Here is a 15,128-nt window from a genome sequence, read left to right on the forward strand (position 1 = left end):
TATAAAGTTAACAGTGATGACAATAATCTTGGTCGTTTTCAAATGATGAATAATGGGCCCCTTTTGAAATGATAAAAGCCCAGGCCCGTTTTGAAAATTGAAACGATATGGAGGGAAACTTTAACTAGATATAACAAGTCGGTCTTGTTGAGAATAATGATTCTCCCTTTGGCCATTTTTACTTATTCTGTTTTATCTTTACTATTAATTATTGAATTGAAAATTTTATTAGGGTGATATAGTAAAATTATATTGCACTTAAGAGGTGTTCTAAGCCAATACAGGACAATTAAAAATGAGCACAGGGAGTACAATGGGGGGTAAGAGCGACTCCTATTTACGGGAGAAGAAAATCTTAATGGTGCTAATTTTTAGGAAAAGAATGCAAGTTACGACACTTCTTTCCTTCCAGAGAACTTTCCTTTACTTGACCTAATAATACAACTTTTCTTTTGCGCGGATTGACCTTCATTTGGGGTGGTCTTTAATTTTTGGCCTTCAAAGTGATGTTTTTTTAAGCTTTGTCCTTCGTCTAATACCCTAAGGTTGTGGATTCGAACCCCGGCTTAGTTAAAAAAAAAAATGCAAGGCAGAATTTTGCTTCAAAACTCTGCCTTAAGCCTTACGAATCCAAACTCTACCTTGCGATTTTTTTTTAAAATTTTGATTGAGCGGGGGTTCGATTCCGAAACCAAGGAATTTGTAGCGGAGGGCAAAAGTTAAAAACACTAATTTGAGGGACAAAAGTTAAAGACCACCCCCAGGACAATCCTGCAAATTGCCCATTATACAACAAATAGATAGATATCCATATGAGAATATTTAGGATCTCACTTAATCCTAACTAGTAAAACAGTCCGCGATTCGCGCGGTCGTGAGAAGAAATAGAAATTTGTTTTATTAAAGAAATACTTCAATTTATTTCGCATCTTAAACATATTAATTCTCAAAAATAAAAATATTTAAAATTATTATTAGTCATGTATTGGGAAGCTACAAATATTATTAGAAACAAAAACTCAATAAAAAGACCAGCTCCTCATACCCTTGTAAGATGAATTTTAAAAGCAGTAATAACACATGTCATTAAAATTTTAAATAGCTAATTACCAAAATATTTTAAAACAAAAAATTTTAAACATGTCATTGAATTTTAAAATAGTAAATATAAAAAAAAATCAAAATTAGAAGTTCAAAATATTATATTCGATCTTCAAATTCGAACACAATAAGATTGATGACACTATCTTGTTTTCTTATTTAATAAGCATGTAAAGAAAGAAAAGAATCAAGAAATTTTCTTAACCATCAAAGGATGTGATGCAGCGGATGGGGTTGCTTCCTCCTTAACCAGAGGTCTCGGATTTGAGCCCTAGGTATGAAAAAATCCTCGGTAGGGAGCGCTTCCCCATAAATAAGGCCCTACACGACACGAATTCGGATATAGTTGGGCTCTAATGCAGATATCGAACACCGAATAGAAAGAAAAAAGGGAAAATGACCTAATAATACCTATTTAAGACTCTATATTACAAAATATAAGGATACTTTTCCTTATTTACAAAATATACCAACAAAATTACAAAATATACCAGATTTGAGCTTAATGGGATACGCACGATTTTAGGCTTTTTTTAAGAAAGAAAATCTGATTTTAAATGTGGACTTAATTCTAGGATAGTTACCGTTCAACTTCTTCATCGTTTTAAAAATATTTCTCTCTCTCTCTGTCCCTCTATGATAGACACCATTTTCATGCCTATAGTCCATCTTCTCTCCTAGTATAAATTTTCAAACCAATATTACAAAATATTTTTTATTACTAACTTGTGTATTAATTGTATAAAAAAATTGATTTGAATCATTTTGAGATATATATGATCATTGTGTGTTTTGAAAATTTGTATAAATTATATAAATTGTAGTTTTAAAAAATGTTGAAGACCTATTACTATTGCTTTTAACGTTAGACTTGGAAGCCATTGAATACAGTGGAGGAGCCTGGAGTTATACTAAAGGATTAAAAAATATAAAGAAGTAAATAAAGGAAGAAGCAAAGGGGTGCACCGTCTATTATATATACAAAAAAAAAAATCTTGTGTATCTAGAGTAATTTTTCATCAAAGGTGGTTCGGATGAATCTTAGCCCCATACTGGCTCTGCTCGGATTTAAGACTCTTGAGTGACTTCTCTTTGAATGAAAGTACTCCCTCCCTTCCCTTTTGTTGAAAAACTTTATTTTGTGGTTAGCGGTGTGAGCTTTTTATATGGTAGTTTATAAACCAATAAACATGCGCCCAGTTATGAGTGTGATAATAAATAGTGTTGGGTCGTGTACTTTATATATGTTTGTAAAAATTTCACGGGGCAGCCTCTTTTGACACAATCATTTAACTTGTACTCGACTTTTTCAAAGTTTCCACATATATCCACCTTAAACATAAGGTATCTAAAGTTACTCGTGAAAATGCGGTGACAGGGCCCGAGCAAGTTTTTTTTAGGAATCTGGTCCCCAAGTTTTAATCATTAGGTGATAGGATTCATTTAGGATTAAGGCTAATTAAGTGGAGACAAGTTATTGGGGAGTCAAAATTAACCCCCAAGTCTAAAAAAAATACATTTTCGTCCAATGATTTAAAAAATAAAAATAATAAAATAAAAACAATTCCAAGCTTTCAAACCAGCCCTCAAGTTTTAAAATATACCCTTTTGATCCAAAGTAAGAAATAATAAAATAAACCAAAATAAAAATCTAAAAATATATTTTTTACCTTATAAAAAAAATATAAAATTATATTCCCCTGTCTCCGTTCATTACCACGTTTTTTTCCTCCTACATCTGAAATATACTCTATTGACAGCCATTATTGGAGTTGTGAGCTTCAAGCTTGAAAAATTAGTTTTCGAAAGAGTGCTTCGATTCAAGTGGCTGTTGTTGGATATTATTGGGGATCTTTTGATGAGTTTAAATCTCAAATTTTAGAGATTTTCGAGAAGATTTAAGGTGGTTTTGGATTGAATTTCAAATTTGAGCTTGAGGATAGCCATTGTTGAAGCTTGAGCTTCAAATTTGAAAAATTGATTTTATGAAGGAGTGATTTATTTCAAGTGGGTGTTATTGGGTTTTGTTGGGGATTTTTTGAGGAGTCTAATCTCAAATTTAAGGGAATTTGGAGAAAATTAAAGATGGTTTTGCATAAAATTTCAGATTTGAGCTTGAGGTAAAAGATGAACATTTCAAATTTGAACTTGAGGTCATTTCAGATTTGAACTTGAGGTTGAAGATGAACACTTCAGATTTATAACTAAACTATAGACGAGACAACGTCTATGCATAGACCACTGAACTGTTATAGCAGAATGGGGTCCTCAAAAGAGCTATGTCACCACACTTGCATACTCTGCTAATAAGCCAACCACATGTTATTAGAATCTACAACCTAAAACTTGCTTTTGTAACCAAAAAGATTTTTTTTAATAAGAAGTGAACTAATTTTAGACTATAAAACTTATATTTGTAACTAAACAATATGTTATCACCATGAAATTAGTGAAACAACACTATAATAATCTAAAATAAAGATAATTAATGAGTAATGTTAATAATGTGTTGAGGAAAAGGTTATGATGATCATAGCTATATGTAATAACTTGGAATTGGTGACATGACTATATGGGAACATCACATATTTTTTTAGCCATGTTGCAAATGGTTACTATACTAAATATGATCCATATTGAAATTGATGACATAATTACATGTGATCAATGTGAAATGTTCTTGTCTTTGTTGCAATAAGTGCAATAATTATGCGACCAACTAGTAATGTTTAGATTAATAGAGAACGACTTGTATAATTTCATCTTTTGTAACCAATTTTTTTTTTTTACTAAGAAGTGAACAAATTTTAGATTATAAAACTTATATTTGTAACTAAACAATATGTTATCACCATGAAATTAGTGAAACCACACTACAATAATCTAAAATAAGGATAATTAATGAGTAAGGTTAATAATGTGTTGAAGAAAAAGTTATAATGGCCATAGCTATATGTAACAATTTGGAATTGGTGATATAGCTATATGTGAACATTACAGATTTTTTCTAGTCATGTTGCAAATGGTTACTATACTACATATGATCTATATTGAAATTGATGACATAATTACATACAATCAATGTGAAATGTTCTTGTCTTTATTGCAATAGGTGAAATAATTATATGACCAACTTGTAATGTTTAGATTAATAGCGAACGACTTGTATTATTTCAATGATATTAGTATATGGACTTGAGTAAAGATTCTGCTAGACTATTTCAGGCGGTGTCGTCTTCTTCCTTTTGGACGAACAACTGTTGTAATTTGATCCGAAACCATGTCAAATCTTAATCAAACTGCTTCAAATTTCAAATATAAACTCCCCTCCACGTTCTGGTTCTTTTGAGATATCACTCATGTGAAATAGAGCTCGATTGCGTTAATCCAAAATTTGAAAAATCATCTTCTTCGACCTTGAGAGTTGTTATAAATCGATCCAAAATCATGTCAAATATCAACGAAATTGCTTCAAATTTCAGATATGAATTCTCCTCGATGTTCCGGTTTTTTTTGAGGTATCACTCACTCAAAACGAAGATCATTTGTGGTAACTCTAAAATTTGGGATATCCTTGCTTATTCCATCTGGCATACCAGATGACCCAAAGTCTTTATGATTCCTGCGTCAAACATGGAGGACCTCAAAAGATTTGGTAGTTTTGAGATGAGGATAAAAAAGAGCCCGAGAACTACGATAAATCTATTAAATATGCTTGCTTTCTTCTTTCGTATATCATAATTAATTAGACATATTTGATCTTCTTTGTTAATTACGTCCTACTTTTAGTTGTTGTTACGGTAATGATATACTTGAATTTTCTAAATTAGTATTTCGAGATTTTATATTACATATTTGGTCCATTGCCTATATGTTGTTTTGGTGTATTGAAAAATTATGAGCAAGGAAGAGATGATCGAGAAAATGGTGCTCTTTGTTGCTGCACCATTCCTATTTTTGGACTATGAGAGGATATAAAATATCGCTTTTTTATCTTTCTAGAAAAAAAGTAGTGATTTGTACTCTATTTCCTTATTTCAATAACGACAGATAGTGGGTTTTGCAGGGTGAGTTATGAGAGAAATAGTGGTTGAAGCTGTATTCTTAGAAGTTTTTATTAGTACAATACTTACATTTTTTTTTTTAATCTTCTACAGTTGTTTCTTACTGTTTTTTCGTTTCTTAAATAGGAGTAAATTTATAGCACTCGATTATACAACACTTTTCTGTTTAATATAAAGTGTATGATTAATAGTATTTTTTCAAAATTTCAGTTTTGAACTATTTTTAATTATTAATTAGTGAAGTATGCATATATTTGAGATTTTTATTAGTAAAGTACTTACATTTTGGAAAAAAAGAAGTTATTATCTTTAACAGTTGTTTCTTACATTTTTTCGTTTCTTAAATAGGAGTAAATTTACAGCACTACTCTATTATACACCACTTTTCTATTTAATATAAAGTGTATGATTAGTATTATTTTTTCAAAATTTCAGTTTTGAACTATTTTTAATTATTAATTAGTGAACTATGCATATATTTGAGATTTTAAATTTAAATAATTTTTGTATCTTCTTATAACATTAAGAAATGAAAAGAAAATATTTTTTTGGATAATTTTTTCCTATAACAGCCAAATAATATTTAAATGACAAATGTTGTTATAGGTATATAACAACCAATTGTTATAAAAGTCGAAAAAAGTCGGAACAACCGAAACTTTTATAGAATGGCCTAACTGTAGATGATTGATTAAGAAATACACATTACCTTTACAATATAATCCATTTATAAAAGGCAGTTCTACCTTTTCTATCTATATTATAATTAGTAAAATATTGATGTATTCTATGACCGCAGAAGCGCGGATTAATTTCTTAGTTATACGTAAGTTTGGTTAGAATTCTAAGCATCACAACCTCTTGAGTTGCTCCTAAGAGCACAGTTTACAGCTATTTTCTTGCGTTCAAGTAATCTTTTTACTGTTTTGTATTTAAAACATGAACCATAATAAATTCATGATAATTTCATGGAAAACTTTAGAGCTCCAATACAAATTAACTTTTCGTAACTGCATTTTTCTACATTTATATTTAATAAATGTACATTTTTTTGTACGTTGATAAATATAGTGTTTTTAGATCAAGGGCAAAATGGTTGTTGTTCAACTTTTGAAGGGGTATTTTAGTAATCCAACTTTGACATATCGAGCTTCCCACTTTTAGAGTAGTATAATAATAATCATATATATATAAGCAGGCAAAGGGCCCATTGACGTGACGCAACACAAATGCAGGAAACTCATTTATCTTTTTCCTCAGATTTTTGCCATTATAAATTAAAAAAAAATAAAAAATGTTTAGTTAACTAAAAGTTAGAAACCCCTCGGGCTTTCAGTTAAAGAAACTAAAAGCCACTATGTTTTCGGTTCAACAAAACTCTAAAGTCGCTTCCATTCTCTCTGTTTCCTGTCCAGACGCCCTTTCTCCATGTTCTTTCTTCCATTCTCTTATGATTAATCAAGTCAATCTTTACGGATCTTTTACTCGACCACAGCAGCAACTTGCCATCGTCTCAAACAGAACCTGCGTCCTCAATTTCTTAGAAAAATAATGCCCATTTACATCACCTTTCGCAAAAACATAAATTAACCAATAGAGGAGAAGATGTCCGCATATCTGCCGCACCTTTTCAAACCGAAACTTTAAGATTTTGAATTCCGATAGCAACAAAGGCAAAGAAGAAAAATCTATAGAGGAGAAGAACTTTATCGTCTTTGAGAAAAATCCGAAGGTACAAAGCTTCAGGTTAATTGGTATTTTATTTCATGTATTCCTGTATTAAACTCATGCCTTTTTTGTATTCCAGAATGGTTTAATCGGTATTATTAGTGTGTTAAAATGTCAAATTCACCTTATATGTTCCTCTCATAATACAGGGCAGTCTCCTAATCTCCTTCTATTTTTTTATTCACCGCTAACCACTCTCTTAGAAAATTTCTGAACCAAATAATAGTGCTATAAATACCAGATATATGGCACTGTTGAGAGGAACTTCTTCCCATAATTCCAACTTTATGGAGTAACGTTTTTTTCCCTGTTTTTCTCCTCTTTGATTTATTATTCAGTATTCAATGTTTGACAAATCAAAGTGTTGGGTCACATTCTACTCTCTACAATTCTCTGCTTTTCATCTATCCAATTGAAATTTTTTTCATACGTCAACCTGGATTTGACAAAAAAAGAAAGAAACAAACATGGCATGCTTATTTTGAAACCCATGAAGCGTTCGAAGAAATGCCCTATAGAGATACAACTTAAGGAAATGGCTCAAAAATCCACTCAACAGATGCAAGTCCGTTATTATTTTTAGACCCTTTAAGTTCAATTATTGAATATTTTTGTTCAATATATACTTTAGAAAAGGTTTGACACTCTCATCTACTTCCAACTGAATATTTTTGTTCCATATATATTTTCATAACGGTTTGACACCCTAATCCAATTGTATAGCTGTGATAAAACGGAACAAACTGCATCATTCAATTGTATATTCTACGTGTACAAAGTTGGACGATAATATCTATAAATATTGATTATATATAATTTTGTGATTTCGAGTTTAGCCTATATTACATTTTCAGCTTTTTAGTAATTTGTCGTGCTCTATTATTATTTCTTGGTCTACTCTTTCATATGTTGATTTGCGAACGAGTTATGCATTTAACATGCAATATCATTGTAATAATCAAAAAACAACTTTTTTCAAGCAACATTACAATGATCAGAAGATCTATCTTTCAGTTCTCTCATATTATTACTTTTTATCTAAGTGCTCTTTCTCTTCCTTCCTTCTGATGTGTTGCTGTTTTTTTGGGGTTTTGACATTAAAATTTATATTTATATATCTATGTAAAGCTGATTGTAGCAGAGTTGAAGTGGTACCTTCTTTAGCGAACATTCATATGTACCTGAACTTTTTGGCTTTTTTTAACCTCCGTTCCTTTTTCTCAGGCCACAAATAACAGTTTACTATATTATGTGGCGTTTGCTTTTCATAATTGGCAGGTTGATACCCATTTGCTTACCCGAAGGAAGCCATTGTTTGTTTTTCCCAGACCAGTTATATTTGCGAATAATAAATAAATCAATAGACGAGAAGAATTAAGTTCATCAACAGTTTCAAACAAGAACCTTCAGGTTCTCAATACCCATGGCAGCCGAGGCAGAGAAGAAATTAGTCTTCTCCATTTCATTAGAAACTCACTGTACATAAAGATTTTTTTTTCTTTTTTCCCCATTGTTTGTGTTTTTGCGTTTTCGCCACAGTTGTTACTATTGCAAAATCATATTTGAAGCTAGCGGTTGTGGGTAACAATATTTTGGTTTCTCCTAGCATGTTTAAGCTTGTATTAAGCATCTTTTGCAACAGTTTGAATCATCCAATAATGCTAATCAAGCATCCTAATCCTAATCAAAGATAATTCCCCATTGTTTGTGTTTTTGCAACAGTTATTATTATGGCACATATTTTGGAGCTACCGGTTGTGGGTAGCGACATTTTTGGTTTCTCAGAGTACTTTTAGGATGATTCAGGGCATTAGCCTTGATTTCTCAAGGTTATCCTCAAGAAAGACAGTAATTCCACCCCTGTTAATGGTTGAAATTTGAGTATAGTGTTGCAGGGTGACACGATATTAAAGAAAAAATGGTTTTTTTTTTTTTTTTTTTTTACTGTAAGGAGACGAGGGTGTTGTTCAGATGGAGACAAGCCAAGGGTGGAGAAGAGTACCGAGTAAATACGGTAATGTTGCCAAGTTTGAGGATTAAAGCAAATGGTACGATGAAAACAAGAATTGGTATGATATTCCTCTTTGCAAGTTTCATAGCTTTATAATACCTGTGTGGAAGGGTACAGTATGTGTGAAATATTTAGTATATTAAGCTTTTGGTGTCACACAAAATTTTCTTTGCATGCTCCTAAGTTCACTGTGGCTTCCATTCAAGCCTTATTTGAGTGGTGACTGACCAAAATTTTTGGACATTGGTTAAATTCGATCGAAACACCGAATATGTTACAAATGTTTCAGGAATCGTGCAATCACTGTGTTTCTTTTTCTTTTTAATCATTCCCTTTCCTGTGGTATCACTTTCTTCAGGGCCAGGAGCTACCACTAAAAAAATGACAAGTTCATAATCATGACAGTGAAACTTAATTATATATGTTTTCTGTTTAGGGGATGGAAATCTGATGCTAGAAAGAAAAGAAAGGGCTGGTTTATACATTTTCTCACACCTATTGCTCATTTAGCATATTACATGATTGTTTTCTGTATTTATTGTGTCTAAAGATGAATAAAAGATCACCATGTTACTCTTTCTTGGCCTGAAATAGTGTTGCACGTTGTTTGTTGTCAATTTCAGAAGGATAGGATTAATGACCAACTGATTTTCATTTTGATTAAATTGGAAACTGCAGGTATGTCAGTTAACAGAGATGAATCCCGATGCACAGTTTTTGCATGTGAACTATTAGGAACTTAAGTCAGTGTGTTACTTTCTGAATGTACATATTCTCCCTTTTTCCCGTTTTTATAGAAGGGGCTGAAGGTCATCTCTGTAGCTATAGCTGTACCAATGCCACAATTAGATTTTCACTTACCTCTATTTGGTTGTTCTTCTGCTACAACAATGTACTGCATTTTTGTTAATGACGTTATATGTAGCTTTCTTTTAGCTGGTAATGACTGTTCTTCCATGTCATTCTTGCTATGCATTTAGAATTTTTGGGATGTGTAATCCAAAATCTGCGTTTTTCCATAACCTCCGTTTGAATTAGTTGATTCGGACTTGATGACTAAGAGATTCATGATGTCTTTAAAATCTGATCAATCTAATCTTTTACTAGCTTTGTTTTATGAGGTTTGCTATTTTACCAAAATGTGATTTATGATGAGTTTGCTTTTCTTAACGTTTTACGTAATCATTGCATTTTAGTGTTGGTTCCATTTGATAATGATAATCCTCTTATGAAACTGTATTCTAATACTAATGACAATATCTCGGGGGAAATCAAGAAATTCAAAGATGCATAAAGTATGGTGTTGATTATTGCAGCCTTGTCCTAGGCAAAGGGCTCAAGGAGAAATAGCTACTTGCGCTAGCAGCTAACAAGGATCTCTATTTTGCTTAAACACAAAAAATAAACAACAAAATAGTAAAAATAGTTGAATTTGAAGTTTCTTTCAATGTTCTTCAATTGATTGAGTTGGACTGAAACAACACTTATATGAAATTTTTCTTTTTTATTTTAATCCTATACTTTACATGGTTTAGTATTTTATTTGTTCAACTGTATATTGTGTTGTTTGTTAACATGTCCACCTTATTTAAACTCACTATTAAAATATTAGGAAGGTATCATTTCTAAGCTTAATGGTGTGATTCTTACCGCGCGAAGCGCGAGCAAAATACCTAGTAATTTTATTGAGCCACCATACCAGAGACTTGCCATCGAAGACATGAAAATAAAAAAAATAGAGCCCGGTAAAAGAGTTTTTAACTACTATGATTGACAAAATGACATTATTGTAATCAACGACAAAGAATGCAACAATTCCAATTTATATTAGCAATTCAAGTTCCATCAGTGCTAGGCTCCGCTCAAAGCACTCTTATCATCATTTCATTCCAACTGATAGTTTCATCTATCTCTATCGGTAATAGAACGTCAATGGGACCAGGTGCCTCTTATGAACATTGAGGCTACCACAGACAATTCCTAAAATGCTAGAATTTTCTAAACCCAACACCATATGACTCCATGCATCACAAACTTTTGGCCATCTCTTCTATTTCTTGTTTTTCATTGTAAATATATTTTTTTTTATCTAAACAACGATTTTCTTATTTTATAATAATAACAAATAAAAACTCAAAAAGTAAATATTTCAATTCTCTCACAGTGTTTTCCGTATTTCTAATATAGGCCGCAACGATTAGCGCTGGAGAAATTATTCTTATTAACCATACTAAAATAACAAGAACAAGAAATATGACCTGAATGTAAGGAGTTCTCATGCTGGTTACTTTCTCCGGTAATCTCTCTGCAAGTGTTTGCCAGAAAGAACTCAACTCTTCACGTACCTGAACACATTTATGGTGTACAATGAAAAACTAAGCACAAGCCTTAAACCGTGAGGCCAAACTATAAATCTTAACGTGTAGGCAATTTGGCGCACTGAAACAAAAATCAATCAGGAAGATGCTTTCTAGCTATGAATTAGATAAACAGATACTAAAAAGGGAGGGAAAAATAGGTCGACGGGCTATGGCAGAAACATCCTTACAGCATGTATCACTCGCCATGTGGATTCAAATGGATATGCCTCAGAAGACCCAACGATCGGTTTTTGCTGTAATAGCACTTCAATACAAGCTTGGACAGAATTTGCTATAGACTCCAGATTATATCCGCCTTCAAGTGCCATTACAATCTTGCCTCCGGCAAACTCCAACAACTAAAATATGCAAATAAAAAAGGTAACTAAAGTTTCTAAGTATGTACTCTTAACAGAAACAAATCATAATAAAGGAAAAAGAAAGAGCATAATTCACATGCAATTGGATAAATTGCAGGAGGAAAGAACAGAAGAAAAGCAAAGACTATGGAACAACAAATTCACAACTACTAAAAACAGTTTAAAGCTCACCTTGTGCAACATTACCGAATACCCGTATGGACTAACACGACATCCACCAAGAGGATCACCAATAGCTATTCACATCAAAACATCAGAACTGTTAACAGATTCCTGAATCAGACTAGTCTGCAAAAAGACTATTATTGCTAATTTGAATAGAAATCAACAAATACGCGTGAACAAAGAGTTAAAACAGTAATTTAAATTGTTTGTTAGGGAATTTTACTATGTCTCATGTTGCCAAAGCTACTCCATTTTAGCTATGATCGGTATCCAATTAAAAATGGTCTGGACAAGAAAGCTACTGAAGATTCAAGAACCAACACGTGTATAGGAAATCAATCTCCAAAACATATCTTAACAGATGTACAAGATAGGTTTCTAAATCAAAATTGTTAGGCCTAGTCAATTAAAGACAGAGCAGATCCTTTTTTCATAAATTTTAGTATCTATGCCCCAATCCTTTTAGATTTACTATCCTACTTCTATTATAAGAAATGAGATTTTAACCCACTTTAAACGAGTCCTTAAGAAAGACCTTAAAAAGGAGTTTTCTAGAGGTAATTTTTTCCGATCATATTCTACGGTATTACTGGTCTTAGTCTTAGGAATCCCATTCCTAACGAGCTAGAAGTTAAACGAGCGCTATTAGTTTTTCATGACAGTAGGATTCAGAAGTTGTTCCCTTCTGCCAGACTTATACAAATGAAAAGGGTTAAATATTTAAATAAAAATGAAAAGGGTTTGTCTGAAAATACAAATAGGAGTAATCATGCAATTTTTTCCAAGTAAGCACATGTTCCAAGATCCTAGTTTTGTTCAATACTAGATAGATATTTGGAAGGCATGTTGTATGAAAAACAACCATCTTTTCCATTTACAAGGACATGGCATCAACTAGCATGAAACTAAAAAGATCAGGTACAAGGAAAATGATTTTTTAGGAGTAAAATAAAAAGTTCAAGCAAACACTATACCACGCAGACATCAATAAGAATCAACACATTGGTACCAAGAAATAGCAATACCATAAGCTGCTGAAAAGGCCTTAAAACGAAAATTGAAGCTGAGGGAAACACACGGAATAACACCAAGCTCCAGCTAACCTGCATCAAATCCTGCAGAGATCAGGATGATGTCGGGATCAAATTCTTTGGCAACAGGAATCAAGATATGATCCCACACCGCAAGGTAGTCTGCATCACCACATCCGCCATTCTCCCAAGGAACGTTTATATTATATCCTGCTCCTGGCCCTTCACCAGTCATGACATGTGACCCACCTTCACCACCAGGATAAAAACTTCCAAACTCATGCCTATCAACACGATAAATGATACACAAAATATCCATCATATGAGACTAAATTCAACATCTTTTTAGACAAATAATCATTTTTGTCAGCATATTTACATCCCAGAGCCTCAAGCATTAGAGAAATACCATAAAGACTATACAAGGAGTGTAGAAATGAGAGAACATAGATGGGTGAAGTTTGAGACAAAACTCTTTCCTCAATGCTCTAGATTATTTCTATCTAGAGTACCACATTTGAATGCAACGCAAACAGCAATTACGTACCTATGCACAGAAAAGAAAAGTACTCGAGGGTCCTTCCAGAACATCTTTTGAGTGCCATTTCCATGATGGACATCCCAATCAACAATCAAAATTTTCTTAATCCCCAAATCAGGCTGCAAGGAAATTAATCGGACTATATGTAAAACCTTTGAGTTGATTCACAAAACTGATCAAAGATTTGAATCCACCTAAAGTTTCATCAACTGAAACTAACTCTTACTCTTTCATCCAAGAGATAACGTGTTGCTATAGCAACATTGTTGTACAAACAAAATCCCATTGGTTCATTTTCTTCTGCATGATGTCCAGGAGGTCTGACAATAGCAAAGGCCGAGTCTAGTTCTCCTTCGGCAACTTTCTCAGCAACCTATTTTGTACACTCAAGATTAAAGCTTTAAACAATATCATGGATGCACCAATATCATGGATCAGTAAAGCAAGTTAAATAATTATCCAAAAAACAAAGCTCCACAATACAGTATCCAAAGAGCAGCTAGCAAAATATGCTTAATTGCGTAAAGTTTTTACCTCTCCTACCAAATCCTCAACTAAAAAGAAGACTACATGTATAATAGTCAACGAAATACAAAAATTTCTTACAGATCAGAAAAAGAAATACTCATTCCGTTCCAATTTGTTTGTCTGGTTTTGACTTGACACGGAGTTTAAGAAAATAAAGAAACTTGTGGTCTTAAATTAATGATATGTAGAATATACCAAAATCCCCTTTAATCTTGTGGTCTTAAACATGACATGTAGAAAATTGGAATTAAGGGGTTGCCAAACAAGTAAAGAGGTATTCTTTTTTCAAACAGACTAAAAAGAAAAGTAAAACAGAGAAAGCAGTAAAGACGAGTAATTACCTCTATGACAGAACCAGCAGAAAGATAAGCTGATTCTGAGGAGCCTTCATTGAAATATATGGAGCTAAACTTGGCAGCAATTCCATTTCTTCTTAAGCCAATTTTCTCTGAACTTATATTTCTAATCAAATCAATGTGATTTTTTGAATGTACCAAAGCTATATCTTTATCTTCTGCTTCCTTTCCATCCATAACAACACATCTGAAAAAAAAAAATACAATCACCCGTTAATATTTCCCATTACAGTCAAACAAAATCTAATTTTTCATTTTGAATTGCAAAATCCTAAGCTTAATCACACCTTGTATAACGAAGGGAAATCTTTTAAATAGCGTATTAAAGTATCAAAAGGTCACAATCTCTAAACCTATTATTGATAATCTTAGAGATTCTATTTCTATAACTATGATTAATCATTACATTACCCGAAAAAGAAGATATCCGTTACAGAGGGTTATTTTTACAAAGAGCTATTGGTATAAAGTTGACTTTCGCTGTTACAGGTAAAAAGCTGTTATAGAGAGGTAGAATAAAACATCAAAAATCTGTTCCGAGAAAAACATGCTGTTGCAGAGAGTTACAATGTTGTTATAGAGAGGTCTAACTGTATATAAAATGACAAGGAAAAAAGAAGATATAGACCTGTGAGTAATTCCAGTAGAGTGAAGTTTGTTCCATATAGCACGAATACGATCTGGTTTCTCGGGATGGAACTCATCGTTTGGATCAGAATGCTTACACATTCTTTCATCGTATATAAGCCCAATACGTCGTCGTTTCGTCGTTTCCATTGAAGAAAGTAGTTCACTTCCTCTTTGATTGATGACTGAAATTCAACTACTATAAAGTTAACAGTGATGACAATAATCTTGGTCGT

At 32.5% G+C, this 15,128-nt stretch overlaps 1 protein-coding gene across 1 annotated transcript; it reads right to left on the reverse strand.

Annotated features, from left to right (window-relative positions):
* Positions 1–6,395: 6,395 nt before the first annotated feature.
* LOC132632864 (histone deacetylase 5-like) lies at positions 6,396–15,128 on the reverse strand. Its single transcript, XM_060348981.1, has 9 exons — positions 14,894–15,128; positions 14,251–14,452; positions 13,608–13,754; positions 13,388–13,500; positions 12,913–13,124; positions 11,816–11,880; positions 11,453–11,623; positions 11,163–11,249; positions 6,396–6,689 (listed from the first exon to the last, which is right to left on the reverse strand). Exons 1-9 carry the CDS (start codon positions 15,040–15,042, stop codon positions 6,636–6,638), a joined length of 1,200 nt encoding a protein of 399 aa, XP_060204964.1. The 5' UTR covers positions 15,043–15,128; the 3' UTR covers positions 6,396–6,635.

Source organism: Lycium barbarum, chromosome 3 (genome assembly GCF_019175385.1).
Source record: "Lycium barbarum isolate Lr01 chromosome 3, ASM1917538v2, whole genome shotgun sequence".
Lineage (NCBI taxonomy): Eukaryota > Viridiplantae > Streptophyta > Magnoliopsida > Solanales > Solanaceae > Lycium > Lycium barbarum.

Coding starts and splice junctions, on each gene's coding strand:
- LOC132632864 (XM_060348981.1), bottom strand. CDS start 15,042: ATGGAAACGACGAAACGACGACGTATTGGGCTTATATACGATGAAAGA. Junction 13,755..14,250: donor CTGCTGGTTCTGTCATAGAG/GTAATTACTCGT, acceptor TGTACAAAATAG/GTTGCTGAGAAAGTTGCCGA. Junction 13,501..13,607: donor GTTATCTCTTGGATGAAAGA/GTAAGAGTTAGT, acceptor ATTTCCTTGCAG/CCTGATTTGGGGATTAAGAA.